Below are 17,605 nucleotides of genomic sequence, written 5' to 3'. Positions count from 1 at the left end.
TTTGATTGTCAACGTTTTTTAAGACCAGTTGTATTTTTAGGACCTAGTCGAACGTTGAAACTTTTCGAATAGTCAAAATGTATACTGCCAAACCGGATGATTCGGGGAATAACAAATGATAATTAACATTGCAACCTGCTCTTAATATCCAATTCTCAGGTTTGTGCATCTCACATTGAAATTTCATTTTAATGAAAAGGAAAGATTTATTATAATGGGGGAACTATTCTCAGGGTTATCATGAAACAGTATTTCTCTCGTTCATTATTTAATTCTCTATTTTTTCTTTTAAACTTTGATATCCGATTGAATCTTTCAACTAACAAAAAAGAAAAACGAAGTATTACCAATTGGAAAAATAACAAATGGCAGTTGAAACTACGGACAATGTTGTTAACTAAATTGTTGGATTTAACTTTTGTGCAAAAAGAAAGTTTCATTTGTATACGAAGAAAGAAGAAAAGTTCTCAGGGTCCTCGCGAATTGGTCCATTTTTTTAGTTGGTCTTTTTTACTCGCAATTTATCCCACTCTTGGTCTTTAAAACTTTAGAGAATCAAGGGCCACCACCGTGAAGCGGGAGTTTAATCGCAACCGAGCAACGACCTTTTTGGCCGTTATGTTCCGTTGCTGCGAATGCAGAGATAGATAGAGAGAGAGAGAGAGAGAGAGAAAGAGTGAGAGGTTAAGCGGGGAATTGCGGAGGAAGGGACTCGATCGGTTCGAGGTGGGGTGAGGTGAGGTATTCATTCGTTGGGACTGGGTATACGTCTCGTTTGGTGCACATGTGAAATGAGAACATGGCATGGGAAGACGAAAGGCAGATCCGCCTTTGCACATGCGTCTGTCTCTCCGTTAGTTAGACCGAATCAACACGGTGGCCTAATTGACCGGCGCTAATGTACACGATCCTAAGCTTTCGCTGTGCTTCGTCGTTTTTAATCGACTCGTCGAACGATTTCACTTACGTCGTTGGGCGTGAAACTTTATTCAATCACACGTTTTCCATTAACACTTTTATTCTATTTTTATTTTTTAGAAAGTTGTACATTTTTCTTCTCTTTTCTTTTTTTTTTTACAAGCAAACGTTTGGTCTCGTTTGAATTATTTTTTTTGTACGCGAAATTGGGGTGCAATTTCTCTGAGAAAGGAGAAAGACAACGGCTGGTGTTTGTTTGGGTTGACATTTTTCAATTTTAAACAAGTAGATAATATCGTATTCGCAAAATACAATTAAATATCGACACTTAATTATTTATACCGAGAAGTAAAAAAAATGTTAATTATTATAAGTTTATTTTATAATAATCCAAGCGGTTAATTGAATAAAAGCAAAAGATTTTGTTTTCTTTTTCTACGAGAAGAAACCATTGTCTCCTTCAGCGACTTCCGTTTTTCCAAGAAAAAATATCCATTAGAATTATTTCAATGTAATCATCGTACATCTAATGCGACACATAGATTGAGATTTCCTAGCACGTTCTGGCTACAGTCTGACGTCATACAAAGTAAGGTGGTCCAAAGAAAAGAAAACCGGAAGTCCCGTTGTTTCTATCATTATTGTATTTATCTATTGTCTTCGTGTTTGAGTATCTTGATAAGAAATTTATGTTTAGACAAATTCGTATTTGCAAAAATATCTTGTTTTTAGAATATTTCTAATTGAGTAATCAACTATTAAATAAAAAAAAAAGAATCATATTAAAACGAGTGAAAGCGATTATTAATTGGACACTATATCTTTGCTGACTAACATTCGAAATTGTTTTAGTTTTGATAAGACAATTTTATCTTCTGAGGATACCCACGCGTGTTGAGAATTTAATTGAAGTTTCGAAGATACGTTTATACAGGAAATTATACATGCCGATTTTGTCAGAATTTAGAATGAGAAGTAAGTTATCTGTTTCTATTCCGTTTATTCTTTGACATTAAATATGATAAGTAGTTATGATTTGAAGCTAAGAAAGTTAAATTTCTAAATATCTTTAAGAGTAACTCTTAAAGGGTGCTTAGCATATAACCATTAATGACTCAAAGTTATACGATGCGAATGCATCCGGAACGTTTGACAAAATGGCTGCCAAATGTTTCACATAAATTATTAGACGAGGATATTGCTTCGGTGATTACCACCGAGTGTAGTTGCTACGATAAGAATTGAATAGACCTTTGATTTTGTTATTCAGTTTTAAATTTCAATGGGAAAAAAATCAATCGAGTTAATCTTTATTACGTTTTATGGAATATGGATGAGAATAATCGAATGACGTAATTGAAGTGGAAACGAGATAACTTCTTTCTCTTTGATTGTTTTTTTTTGTGATCGACTAAAACGAACTTCATTGTGTTCAGAAGCACACGAGAGTATGTAATAGTTCACAATCGCATAGGAGACAAATTCAAAGATTATTTAAATTTAATGGAAACCGTAGAAACGGTGACTGCATTACGTAGGATATTTACCCAGAACACATACGACGACTAGTGCATAATGTATTCGAATATTCGGAGGACGGAAGGCGAGAACATCCGGTGCGTTTGCAGACCAAATAGTCGTATGTTAAGAGGGTCGCATGTTGAATGTTGGAACAAGAATATGCTAAGCATCAAAAATTGCATATACGATGGTCACTGGTTTCATTTTATTTTCATTCAGAAACAAATTCAAATTTATTTGATCAAATATTATAACTTTGTAATGGGAAATTTTTGCGGAAAAAAAATTAGGGCATCATTGTATACTTATATACATTATATCTACAGTAAATAACACAAGGAAATTATTTAAACGAGAAACCATGAAAAAGAAAATAGACTTTTCTCGTGAAAACATTTTCCATATATTCACGAATTTTCTTCATTTTTTTTTTTAATATTTCCATGCTCGTGATTTTTCCTTGTTAGTAAATAGAAAGTACCATATATAAAAGTCTCATTTCTCTCTCTCTCTCTCTCTCTCTTATATCTTTGTCTATTTTATTATTCGTGTAACAGATCGCTCATCATTACCCATCGTAACCGACGATATTAGTCACTCCCCAGCAATTTCGATTAAACCCATGAATTAAAGATCGAGTTAGAAATTGAAACTCGCTGTTAAAAGTGAAAAAGAAGACGAGGAATAATAAGTAAGTAAGAATTCGAACGAAAGAATATTTTAAAGTTAATCGATTTTAATATGTCGTATAATTAAATAAAAAATTTTGTTCTGGTCATATTTCAAATTTGTTAAAAGCATTATAATAAAAAAATTTTCCTGCATAACTTAACCCAATTAATATCTGAATTTGATATACAGGATAGCTCATGTTCAGTAAGGAACATTAACAACGTAAAATAGACAAATCCGTTGTTAAAATAACCCTAAGTAGGAAAAGAAAAGTCAGACTAAAGTAGAAATTTCCAAGTCTATTTCTTTTATAACCAATTATTGTATTTGTAATCATTATTACCGAAGTAACTAAAAATAAATAAAAAAAATTGTATTCACGAGATTAAATTAACCATGCATGCATGTAGTCGTAAAGTATGATAATTTTTGGAAAATAACCAGGTTCACGAATTATTCCTTTATAAAAGAGAAAAAAAACCATAACGAAAGGATAAATACTTAACTGCATATATACCATAAAATGTGTCTGGGTATTTTCAGACGTGTATTTAAATTCACTTCAAATAATTATCCTTAATTATAATTCGTCCTTCTCTCATTTTGTACCATGGTCAATGACTCCTTCTTTCCGGCGCGACGAATGTATACACATATATCAAGTTTTTCACTATAATCTTCTATTTTTTTCTCTTCTCGAACGTTGACGTCAATCTTATTTGCTATAAAAACGTCGTACAGTGCGCAGGAACATCGTACTATATTTTGTTCGTCTCGTTCATGCGAGGAAGTACACTCGAATTTATAAACGAACTCGTACCAAAGAACCAATCAAAGCTTTTTAAGCGACCTAGTTCATTGTTGCTCCTCGTAATTCTAATCTAATATTATATCTCCAAAATATCTAAATAATATACAAAATTTATAATTTACGAAATTATTTTTAACGAAATAATTATCATAATATTATATAGGTAGATAGATATTTATGGCCTAGTAAATGGACTTGGTTATACACCTATGCACTTTCACGAAATATAACATTATACAACAAATATAACTACCATACTATTATATAAAATTATTATTAATATTATTTATTATACTTTATTATTATTATTATTAGTAGTAGTATTTCAATTGTTTGAGAAAATTGTTGAAATAATATGTAACAAAGTTATTCTTATGCATAATAATAAATTAATATTCATTTATATTAGTATTAATATATGTATTTATATTTATTTTTTTCCCTGATTTATAATTATATAGCATTAAGAGAAATAATTACTAGAAATTTATGTGATCGATTAACAATAGATCACTAATTCGACTTCTTGATGATTATCAAATTAATTATATAACTTTATTATTATTTGTTATGATTTTTCTATTAAAAAATGATTAGCGTTTGATATTCGAGTAATAGTTTAAATAGTAAAAAAATTATGTAATTATAGAAATCTTTGATAAATGTGAAATAATTTTTGTTTTTGATTATTATTCTGATTATTTAATGAATTATTTTTTCTGATATAGGACCTTCTCCGGAGTTCAGCAGACACACAATTATTAAGCCACGAGTTTACCATGGTAGGACGAAGAGACAAATATCGTCGACCAAAGAGAACGTAAGAAAATATTGATTTGTTTTATTTCTTATTAATAATTACCAAAATATATATAAACTAAAAATTATATATTTTCTACAAAAATATATTTTTATGTATAATAATTATATATAAAAATCGGAATTTGCACTTACAATTTTTATTCATATCTTTCTCTCTCTCTCTCTCTCTCTCACTCTCTATAAATAATTATATTCTATTATCAGATAATAAGAAATATTTATTATTTTCATTCAATAAATAAAAATTTATTTCACGATTAAATAATTAATTTATTATAAATAACAACTCTTTTCAAATAATTGAAGTGTCTTTTACTGTATTGAATTCTTCTTTAAATATTAATAAATATTGCAGAAGTTATAAAATATCATTATTCTTAGGCACGAATTAAATATTCTTCGACACGTATGTTTATATTTGTATATCTGTCTCTTTATTTTTCTCTGTCTCCCTCGGTAGTTTCCAATGCAAGACTCGATTCACGCTCGGGTGCAACAATTTCAATGCAAATATCGTTACGTTGCATGAATGTAAAATCCGACAACGGAGTCGAGATATTTGCTACATCTCGCGTTGCTACTCTCACTCTTTCTTTCTTTGATATACGTTTAGGGAAGGAAAAGAAATTGAAGGAAGATTGTGTCAAGTGACAAAGTTCAAGCATATGTCTGTTCTCTACCAAATCTATTGAACCAATAAGAAAAAAATTCGAATTATTCCATGTATCAAAAATCTACATATTAACAATTATCAATGAATAAAATAGAAATAAACAATAATTAATTTACGTTTCAACACAAATTATTATATATCTTATTGGATATTTATCTGATGGTTGAATTAGTTATCCTTGTTTTTTGCAATCAAAATCAATGTTTATTCTAAAAGAATGTCCTTTATCGTCCTATATCCTATATTGTCCTATATATAAGATATATAATATATAGTATAACTTATATATTGTGTCCTTTATCGTCAGTCAACATTCGATGCAAAAAGGACTTCCATTTTTATCTTTGAAGCAGCATTTCACAAATGGTTAAACGTTTCACAATGTTTTGTTCCCTGAATTCATATGGGACCCAGTTTTCTACCTTTTAGATCATTTCCATTGCTTTTAAACGTTTGCTAACGGTTGACTTATCGACATTTAGTGTTTCCGATAACTCTTAGAACGTCTGACATGAATATTTTTCCAACGGTACCTTCAATTCTTTATATTCAAACTTTTTCGGCTGACCAGGGCATTCTTTGTTATTTATCTAAAAAATCGTTTAAATCAATCTCTGCAATTTGCTTTAGACAGAGCATGTTTCCTATAAGCTTAAACTAGCAAACAATGACTTTGCATATTGAAATAGCTCTATTAATAAAGAACGAGAATTAATTCAACAATCCAATAATAATATCAATAATAATTATTATATTTCATATCTACATTTGAATATTAGTCTGTTATTCTAACTATAAATATTTTTTTGACGGCAACAATGAAGTTAATTAAACTACAATTGCACTTGTATTCCGTAAGGGTTACAAATTAACATATGCATACAATTAAAGCATAGATAATTGTTTTTTAATTGCTATATTATATATGTTAATGAAAATTCAGCTAAAGATAATCTTTAAAATGGCGGGGTTAACAATGTAATATAGAATAAAATAGAATTTGAGATAAGTAATATTCCTGCGAATGAGATTATTTTCCTTTCTCTTCTCACTTCTTCCCCCTTTTTCTCTCTCACTCCTGTGTGACATAAAAGTTTAATTAGTCTACTTTAACTAAGGTTTAGTTTGCCGAGAAGTCACCTTTTCCTTTTTTTTCTTTATCAAGCTTGTTCATCGACCCTTTAAAAAGATATCAAAAAATAATCCTACAAGATCGTAATTTCACAATTATTTATTTCTCACCGTATACAAGAATATAAATATATATTATATATATTAAAAATTACATATATTTTTTTATTATATAGAAATATTAACCCTTTGAACTGGATTTGTTTTAAAAAGTTGTCAGAGGTTTATTCGTATTTTGTTTTTAGGAAAACTTGTACACAGTCAAATTTATTGTTTTATTTATGTTTTTTCAGTGTCTTGAATCGAATAATAAATAAATAAATATAAATAATTAAGAAATTTATTGTAATAACTGATCATTATTTTTTCCACGTTAAAGGTGATAAACGAGTTAAAAATATAATATTCATTCATTATAAATAAAATTATTGAAATTGCTGAATTGATTGTTAACGTGTATTTATATCTATAAATTGATTAATGTTACATAAGTATTCTTTTTCTATAGTTAAGAAAATAATTCGACCAATAAAGAGTTAAATAATTTATCTTTTGCATCTATACGCGTACAAAAATAATGATAAAAAAAGGAGAAACAAGAAGAGAGAAAAAGATAAAACAATAAATGTTCAATGTTCTTTCTGATATTCATGAATTGACTTTGTATTAAGTTAGTATAAATCGTTGCTCATACTGACCGTTTCAATATACCAAGAAGCAAAAGCGAATTGAGGTAAGAAGGAAAACGTGAAGGAGAGGGTCCCTTTATTCTACATTTTTCTACTTACACAAGTACATATATACATAGTTAAATACATACATAGATACATACATATATACACGTATACACGTATGAAGAAAATCGATGTTGGCAAAAGGAAATGGAGTCCGTGTTAAACCACGTGTATGCTCGAGGCGATATAATGCGTTTGAAAGTTGCGCTTCTCTATACAAAGCATGTACGTGAACGTTTGTATGTAATTGAGTATATAAATAGCTCGATATATTGTAACCAACACAGAAAGTCACGAAAAGCTACATCAAAGAGCAAAGTCTTGAAGATATACGTGCAGTAGCTTGGAACGATAAACTTCAAAAAGAACTTTTTCCTTTCTCCATTTTCTTCCATTTTTCCTCAACAAATTTTTCTTCCCTAGTTACATTCATCGATAAAGAGAACGACAAATTCTTTTTTATATTTTTAATATATTCTTTTTTCTTTTAACTTATTATATATGAAAATAAATTCGGTTAATCGACTATGATTCGGGGGACAATGTTTCTTCGTATTTTAATGCAAAAGTAAAACAAGTTTTTTCCCATATTTTCTGTCTATCCTGTCTTCTTCAAATAGTTTAAAATTGTTGTGTAATATTATGTTTCGTTTCTTATCGATATCATAATTACTAATGTGCTGGTTTTACTTCGATTTTTCCATGATTTCATCGATTTTTCTAGTAACTGGTCGGCCAGAGCGAGGTGCAGCTTTGACATCTAAATTTTCAGATTGAAAACCTTTGAATCAACTTCGTGATACACGCATTGATACAGCATCATGCATTTATTTTTTGTAATTCTTTTTTATTCTCTTTTCTCCAACCCTCAACTTTTAAAGTAAATTAATTATGCACCCACATATAAAGTACAGAACTCATATTTTACAATAAAATTTTGAAGAAATTTGTTATTTCAACATCAAAAGAACATTTATCGTGCGCATACACATACAAAGATACAAAAGTATTTAACTTGACAATAAAATTCCTAGAAGATTTGTTACTTCAGAAGAAACGTTCGTTCATAAAACTGCCCTTCGTTTAAATAGCTTAAACAGACAATGTAAAAGAAGAGTAACATTCTATTACACGTTATGACAGGTTATCACTGATTCAGAAGGACATCTGCTCGACAACTCCAGCGGATATTTTACGCAAGGTTAAAATGAATAGTTCCTGAACGACTCTTCTTCTGTGTTCATATCAGCTGGTTCTAACAACTCACGGAAATGACACTTCCTTTTACTTCATATCTTTCTATGTAGATATATATATATATATACGCATATTCTCTCTTATGTGTATGCTTGATATATGCAAGTTGGAAGAATGTGATATTTCAAAGAATTTTCATTAAAAGATAAGAATACTATTATTATTTTTTTTTTCGTCAGTATTCATACAAATTTATTCTCAATACTAATTAATAGTTGTTTTTAAATAAAATCAATTATTAAGCCTTATATTCGTTGTCCGAATATTACAATAATCGAAGTGATTTCCCTATAAGTTCAAAATCAATTCAACATGTTTATTAATTCTTCTTATAAGTGTTATATAAATTTTAAATAATTTTTTTTCTGCATTTTTATATATATAAGGGCAGATATTTATTTTGTTAATTTTATTGAAATAATGAGAAAGTTAATATTATAGTAGGAGTAAACGACCTAAATACGTTGGATCATTAGTTCCTAGGCGATCACTAAAGTCAAACAATGTGGGCACGATTAGTAACATGGATGGGTGATCCGTTCGAAAAAACAATGATCATGTGATACTGACTCCAGAGAGACGGTAAAAATACGGTAAAGATACGATCTCTTTGTTAGTTTGGATAGGTGTGGGAAGGTGTTCGTAGAGAAGTGACTCGAACTCGTAAAAGGGAGAGTAAAAAGACACGGTTGATTGTTCTAAATTGACAGTGGGGATACGAATACTCCTGGGATGTTGTTGTATGTGCTAATTATAAAAATGAGTTGTATCAAAGAATTTTTATGGAAAAATATAAATTTAATTTATCATTGCTTTCAATATATTTATATTTATTTTCAAATAAAATAAATTATTTATGCACTTTTACCTATTTAGAAGAAGTAAAATAATTGTGAAGTAAATGAATTCATAGATCGTATCGTTTAATTAAATGCGAAAACCATTAAACGGACTCAACCCTCCGTTGTTTGTTATGGAAGAACAGTAAAAGATAAGTATAAAAGACAAGTGAGAATACAAAGAGACCATAGTATGCCGTAACCTTGACACTATCGTGAGAATTGAGATTATAGTTCTCGTACGCGCGTTTCTCGCATGTTCGTTTCGTCGCATATGCGTTCTGTTTCTTCTATCGTCAGAGACTTCTTTATTAAAAATATTACAATCATCTTCGTAAACGACAAGAAATTTTTGAGATTTTACGATCCATAAAAGTTATACACTAAACAAAATATATCTTTTCTATTAATAAATAGCTTTTGGATGTATACGAGTTTTGCATTTCCAATTCAATCTTTTGCAAATGAAATTGATCCATTTTGCAAATCAAAGTCAAGCTTCCAACGTTTGGAATAAATATTCGGTATTGATTACCGAATATTTAAGATATAAAAAAAAGTTTTCCATTTCAAATGTAACTTTTTTTGGAATTAGAAGCATCTATACTTTTTGCAAATCAAGAATTCTATCGATGCTTTTTATTTTGATTATTGGCAATTTAGTGTATAAAGGAGTTTTGTATTACAAATTGGAAGTTTTGCAAATGAAATGCAACCTTTAATAAATAAAATTGAATTTTATGATATAATCTATAAAAATAATGAAAAAAAAGGAATGAAATTATAAAATTTGCAGTTTTTTCTTCACGTTTATAAAATATTTATTGAAATATTTGTAATGAAATGTCGTGTTAGAATTATTCGTAATATCGATTAATGAATTAGCATAGAATTTGATTAACAATGCACGCACCAGATGCGTGAATATTTGTGGCGACACGAGTGTTTACTCAAACACTTTCTGTCATTATTTTCACTGTTGGTATCCTGGCGCAGTCGTTTCGTTGTCGATGACAGGATGTCCAATTGTGAAGTTCGCATGAAATAGACGTTTTTTTCCGACTGTAAAAACTGATTTCATAAAGAGTAATGTCATCGTTGAAATGCTATTGCGGGAAACGAAGAAAACACGTGTACGTACGTATATATGTAAAATATATATATTCATATATACATGTCTCTATATACGCACTTATATACATATATATTTTCTCTCTCTCTCTCTCTCTCTCTCTCTCTCTCTGTTTCTTTTCTATCTTTTTCCTTCTCTCTTTATTTTACCGCAACCGAGATGAAACTTTACGAACGCGGTAGACTTTTTATCGTTGGGATACACGAAAAAGCAGGAAAAGTTTTATAAAACTAGCAAACAACTCGTTCCGCTTTACATTACTTCCATTTGTAGTTTGAGCATTAATATTTTATTCCAACTTTAATGAGAGATATAAATGCATAAATAATATGAAGTATTTTATATACGCAAAGAACGAATCGTTTCCAACGATACTGCTCAATATTTCTGATCATATAGATTTCATAAACAAATTTCTACAATCAAATTTGCTTGCTTTTGAGAACGAAATGTAATATCTTATTATAATAATTGTTATCATACGGAACATTTTGATAGCATTTAGTTTCATTTATTATTTTAACATTAAATTCCAATTCTAATGAGATATATTAATGTTGAAATAATAATAATAAAGAGTATTTTTATATATATTTAAATATTTTCGATTCTGTCGGTCTTGTGTATTAAGTCAAATTTGTTAAATTTTGCAAAAGAAATGTAATATTTGTGGCAGCTATTCCATAGATGATACCGTTATCGAGTTGTAGAAATTATAACAAATTTCTTTTAACGGATTTTGATATTTAGCATCTAATAAGAGTTATAGACCAATTCAATGAGTATCTACATTTTATCCTTTCATCGATATTTTATCGAGTTCCGGCGCTTTGAAGTTAAACATAATAATTTAATCAATTTACTTGTAAATATCTGACAACTAATGAATTTATCAATCAATTGTTTTTCTTCTTTTATTTATTTATTAATTTAATTTTTATTGTATTTTCAAAGGTATAATAATTTCTATTTTAGTTTTCGTGCTTTAAATAGTCGAATATTTTGTATTATTTTCTTATAAAATTGATAAGATGAAAATATTTAAATATAATATATAATATAAGTATAAAGAAAAAAGAAGAGAATATACGATAGATTTATCTGGAATGAAAAAAATTCAACGAAATTTCAAACGCGATAATAATTGTAATTGGAAACCGAACAGAAAATTTCTTTGTAAACATTTTCCAATACTGCGAATTGTTTCCATTTTATTGTGAAAAAAAAGAAAGAATTATTTAATTCTTTTAAATCATTTATTACCACGTTGATCTTCCTATGGGGTTTTTGATAACGCGTTTTTTCGTTCCATTTTATAAATATAATTTAAAACGTTTTAAAATAAAATTTCCACGATAAAATTTTTGAAACTACAAATTTATTCTCTTCAATTTTACAAAATCCTGGCAATGAAAAAAAAAAATGAAATTATCTATTATATTTTATCAACAAGAAATTACTTACACCGACAAAAAAAATTAATAAAAGTACAATACGGGTATATTGATTTTTACAAAATGAGTTTGCCAATCGATGTGCTAACAAATACAATAAATATCACGTGTTTGTCATAATTTCTTTTATTTACCGTTCACATTTATTTGATTTTGATGGAAAACAAGATAAAGAAAAAAAAGGAATTTTCGTTTTTCGCGGAATGTTTCTTCATAAAGAATTTATAGAATCGTAGGATGTAGTTGACCTCTCGCGATAGATTTTGTCCCTCTCCTCATCCCCTTCTCCACTCCTTCCTATTCCCCCATCCCTCCGTGGTATTGACTACCTCTCCCCGCCTCTTTACTACCCCTTCCCCATTCCGTTTCCTATCCATGAGATACGATGTGCAGGTCACGAAAGAGGAACGCTGAGAATATCGAAAACGATTCTTGCATTGGTGGAGAGCCAAGAATAGATTACAGCGTGAGAGTGGACATTGAAAGAGTCTGTACCACGAAGAAAGGCCAATGGTATCGTACATTTTGTTCGAATTTTCGATTTTTCTTTTTTACATTCATTTTTCCCTTTTATTTTCGTCTTGATTTTTCTTAGTATAATCGAAGAAAATTTAAACGAGACGCGAAAAATGCATATACGTACACTACTAGCCAAATGTTCGATAAATGTAATAATTTTTGTCTTTCGGTGGTAAATAATATAAAGTTTATATTTTTTATATTTAAAATACAAGACATTTGAAATGATTGAATATATAAATTCAACTTGTCAATTATTTCTCACTTTGTTATACGACAATAAATATTCATCAGTGCTGTTATTACCTTCAACTGGACGATATAAACGCGGCGGTGCATCTTTCAAATCATATTGGAGATAATACAAATTGTATAATAATCATTTGTTTATTTTTTTTTCTTTCAGGATATCGATCATGCAGATATATTAACAGTCGGCTTTGAAGTGGATGGTGTCGAGCGTGTGTTAGATCTCCGATTAAATACCGATCTGATACCAGTTGGCTATCAACAACGTTATCAGCATCGTGGCACGTACAAAGTCCATACACCGTCGAGGGTGGTGAGTTGAATATTTTATTAACAAATTCCCTGAAAGTTGATCGATAAGAATTAGAACTTTCTAAGTTGGGTTCGCATTCAATGATTAGTAATCATTGATTATAATAATATTCTTGTCAGTTATTCGATATGAGACCTTCTCTAAATTTTAATATTTTCCTGTGATTCTTAATGGAAACATTTTTGTTGTGATTACGATACTAATAAATAATTTGGGGAATCCAAAAACATATATTATCTAATACAAATAATAGAAAAATTGTAGATTAATCAGTTTAAGTTTATCAGTAGGATGGATATCCCCAGATGAGATCCCCATATATATGAAATGAATGTCAGGATTGCGTTTTATACAGAGACAATGTTAGTAGTTACGAATGTTTAGTAATTACTTTAGTAGGAAACATGTCTTTTGTTTTTCTATTAAAAAAGAAACATCAACAAAACAACAATGCTACTAAATCGACTAGTAATTTAAATGAAATTGTGTGTTTTAAATGAAGACAGTATTGTTAGTTGTAATAGTAGTGCTGGTTATGTTAAGTAATTGGGTTAGTCAAATTGTTGTTTTTTGTTTTCCTATAAAATTACTCTAAGAAAGCAACAATTCTATTAGAGTAACTACTAACTCGATAGAAATGTCAAACGGATAACATTTTTTGTTATGGACGTTGCGAGCATTATACGAACGGATACAACATAGAATTTTATTTTAAACAAAAATATTTGTATGATATTCAGCAGTTTTATAAAGATTTAGAAATCATCGTTCTCGGTAATGAGTTTAATCGAAATAGTGCAATGGGTACAGATATGACAAGAAAAATGCGATTGACGATATTATTTTTCATACAAGCCAATAATTATGATATATCCTTTTTCCATTGATCTGTAAATAAAATGTTTAATTCAGATAATAGATTCCCAGGTCTAAAATCAATTTGCTTGATCAATATTGGATTAAACCACTCACGAATTTTTTCTATTTCCGTCTCTCTTCTTTTCTATAATTCAGTTAAAATCACAAATTAGATTTTTCATCGATAAATCGTCGATATTTGTACATGCAAATACTTTTAGATTATTTCTTCTGGGACAGGTATGTATGGCGTCAGTTAAAATCGATTGAGATGACTCAGACCACTTCGTTTGCAATTTTCTGTCTGGTATAGAACAGTACGATTCGTTCTCCGATTGGTCGATACTGTCACCAATGTAGTCACGATGGTATTGCTCGTAACGCACGTTGAAAAGGGTGCCCTCGTGCTGCTTGGAACTTCCGTTTTATAATTCAACGGTACGACGAGAAAGAGAAGGTCGATGCTGTTTGACGTTCGTCATCCGTTATATTCAAATCCTATTTGTCTTTACAAATTTTGCATTGCTTACCAATTATATTTTCTATTTGAAGTTTTCTATTAACGAACACTCATTTTTTAATTTCAAAAATTCTATTAAGAAGTGAAGTTTAGATTTGAGAAAAATTGTGTTCAAAAATATTATATTTACGATAAGAGAAAAGTTTTTAATGTATGTATTCTCGAAATCATAGTAGAATGTAATGTTCGATTGGTATCGAGTGAGTTGTAGAAAAATAAAACCTTTTACTTTAACTTTTATGTTTCTTACATTAATATGTATATTTTACTTACTAGTATTGTATAGTTATATTATATTGATATAAACATACAATCCCATATTCCGTATGTATACGATGATTAAAGTTATCGAAAATAATGGGAACTATTTCAAAGAATAACAGATGTATGATTACTTTATAAATAAATACCAAATTTGTTAAAAGAGCACTGAATTAATTGTTACATCTAATACAAATTACTTTATACTATTATAATACTTTCCAAGAATTTCTTATAATGTCTTTCGTCGGAGTTATCTTTTTCTTAAAGCAAGTAACATTTCAACGTATACTCGATTAGAATATCTTGCCAGATCGTCAGAGTAATAAAAGTGAACTGTTACTCTCTGATACGATAAGATATTAGCGAAACTTTCAGCAATAATATTGAAACCATTGTTTACCAACACTAGATGTCATAAGAACACTCGGTCAGAGTAATGACAATAAAATCATTTTGATTTGTCCTAACTACAAAAGAAATTTTCTATAAAATAAACGTCTTATTAAATATTTGTGGTATTTTCTCATATAGAATTAATCCTTGCTCGGTAACATTATCTATATTGATTGAACATTTATCAAATTCCACCATTACAAGTATAGTTCTACAGGATATTATTGTTTATGTATTTCGACAAATTCAGTTAGTGATATTAATATCGACTCATCCTATCGAATTAAATTAAGACAACAGTGAGAACTATTATATTTATTCCGATTTGAAATATTTTAGTCATCTACAATCGTAACCAAATATACGTTAAGATTTACATAAAAGCATTAAACATTCAAAATTAAACATTCATCCAGTGAAGTATTTTGATATTTAGATTCACAATTCATTCGCATTAAAAAGTTTAATACATCTTTTAAAATCGTTTCTAATATGAATGCGGAATTGTACATGACGCTGGAAAAAATCTGGAGCTGTTATAATAATAACCTTACTATCAGTAATACTGTAGACTATATTATGTCGTTGAGATTCTTTGAATTTATTGACACATGTATTGCGGCAGTTGAGTTTTGGTTTGACGAATTTGATTCATTTTTTCCTTATTACAATAATTGTGGTTCACTCAGATACCTCGGACCCAATAATCATTATCACTATTTAGATACATTATTACAAAATAACCCATTTTGGAAGATTTATCACTTTATGGATGCTTTAAAACTGCCTTACTCAGATGTTAAACACGACATACTACATCTTGGATACATCTATTCCAGGGACGAGAACAAATGGATTATACTTCAGTAGAGAGAAAACAAATTCCTTAATCGGATTTCTACGTGTGATTTAAATTTTAATTGAAATAAACAAAAGTAGTTTTTTTGAGAGATTAGTTACTAAAGATAAGATCTATTTACTTAAATTCAGAAAATTATTTACCACGACAAAGTAGTCACTACTATAATAGATAATTTTTATCTCTTAGGAGACTAATTTTCTTTAATGAAAAAAATTTAATTTTTATTCTATTTATTGTTTCGTTAATGTTAAAATGTGAATGATTCTGCGAAAGAGAAATTTATTTAAATTCAAAGAATGTGCACGAAAATGTGTGAAATTGTTCTTTTCCATTAACAAATTTGTATGTAAAAAAGGAACCAAACGTACTGATTTTTGTCAGTAATTGTACTATAGTATATGTATATATATATTTTTATAGAAATTATAAAATAAATCTTGTAGGCAAGTTTAAAATACCAGCATATTAAAAAAAACACACACGCATTTTATATTTTACTTTTTGATCAAAATATAAAAAAAAAACTTAGTTTTAGTCAGCTCTATTACTATCTCATACTTTAAATATCGCTATGAAATAATTTGTATATTATAGGATTATTAATAAAAAGTAATATTTTAAGTCAAAAAGAAAATAAAAAGAAAATTGATATCTTTAAACTCATGGATCGGTCTTTTCTTAGAAATAATATTTTTACAAACTACATTGTTTATAAAAGATATTACTTTTTAATTCTGACGAACAAATATTTATAAAAATTGTTATATTTTTAAATGTCCAATCATTATAGTAACGTAAAAACTAGACAATATCTTACATAAGATGTATTATTGGACAAATGTTTTGAATAGCGCAAATAAAATGTAAATTACTGCAAATTAAATAAAGGGCGTTAATGCTATTAATTTTCTTAAGATACCTATAGTCGATTAGAATATTTTATCATAAAATCACAGTAATAAAAGTGAATTATTACTCTCCCATACGTTAAGATATTAGTGAAACTTTCAACAATAATATTGAAACCATTGTTTATCAACACTAGATGATGTATAAACAGACGGTCAGAATAAAGACAATCAAATCATTTTGATGTTATTTTCTTACGTATTGTTCAAACGAATCGTATAGTTTCATGGAATATTATTGTTTATATATTTTGAAAAATTCAGTTAGTGATATTAATATCGACTCGTCCAATCAAATTAAATTAAGACAACAGTACGAATTATCATACTTATTCCAATTTATAATATTTCAGTCATCTACAATAGCAACCAAATACGTTGAGATTTACATAAAAGCACAATTAAACATTTATATAGTGAAGTATTTCGATATTTGGATTAATGATTAATTCACATTAAAGAGTTTCACACTTCTTGTAAAATACTTTCGAATATGAATCCGGAATTTTTCGTATTAATGACAAAAATGTGGGAATGTTTTAAAAATAAAAAGAGTGTTATAGATACTTCTTGTGAGATTGAGTCTTTGAAGCTTTTTAATTTTTCTGATATTGTATGTTATCCGACAGTTGAGTATTGGTTTGAGGAATTCAGAATATATCCTGCTTATTACGAGACACATATTCCGAATAATTTGATTCATGCAGATTTAATTACGGCATTTTTAAAGACATTAATAGAAAGACATCCAGCAT

General features: G+C 28.6%; 1 protein-coding gene and 1 long non-coding RNA gene across 4 annotated transcripts in view; one reads left to right on the top strand and one right to left on the bottom strand.

Moving 5' to 3' along the window:
• LOC122522245 overlaps positions 1-17,605 on the top strand; it is a 63,430-nt gene that overhangs the window by 30,783 nt on the left and 15,042 nt on the right. For 2 of the 3 annotated variants that reach the window (XM_043643136.1, XM_043643135.1), the window contains exons 2-3: positions 4,651-4,742; positions 12,890-13,045. In XM_043643136.1, the coding sequence (XP_043499071.1) occupies positions 4,651-4,742; positions 12,890-13,045 (248 nt within the window). Of the gene's footprint in view, positions 1-4,650; positions 4,743-12,357; positions 12,478-12,889; positions 13,046-17,605 lie in introns of those variants that run through there. The other variant, XM_043643138.1, reaches the window with a different exon arrangement.
• LOC122522246 lies at positions 11,972-14,399 on the bottom strand. The gene is made up of 3 exons (XR_006305019.1): positions 14,018-14,399; positions 12,790-13,933; positions 11,972-12,374 (listed from the first exon to the last, which is right to left on the bottom strand). It is a non-coding gene; the product is annotated as an uncharacterized LOC122522246 (long non-coding RNA).

The sequence above is a fragment of the Polistes fuscatus genome, unplaced genomic scaffold, assembly GCF_010416935.1.
Source record: "Polistes fuscatus isolate 324 unplaced genomic scaffold, CU_Pfus_HIC Scaffold5, whole genome shotgun sequence".
Lineage (NCBI taxonomy): Eukaryota > Metazoa > Arthropoda > Insecta > Hymenoptera > Vespidae > Polistes > Polistes fuscatus.
The sequence above is the reverse complement of the archived record's forward strand: the minus strand, read 5'-3'. Positions and strand labels throughout refer to the sequence as shown.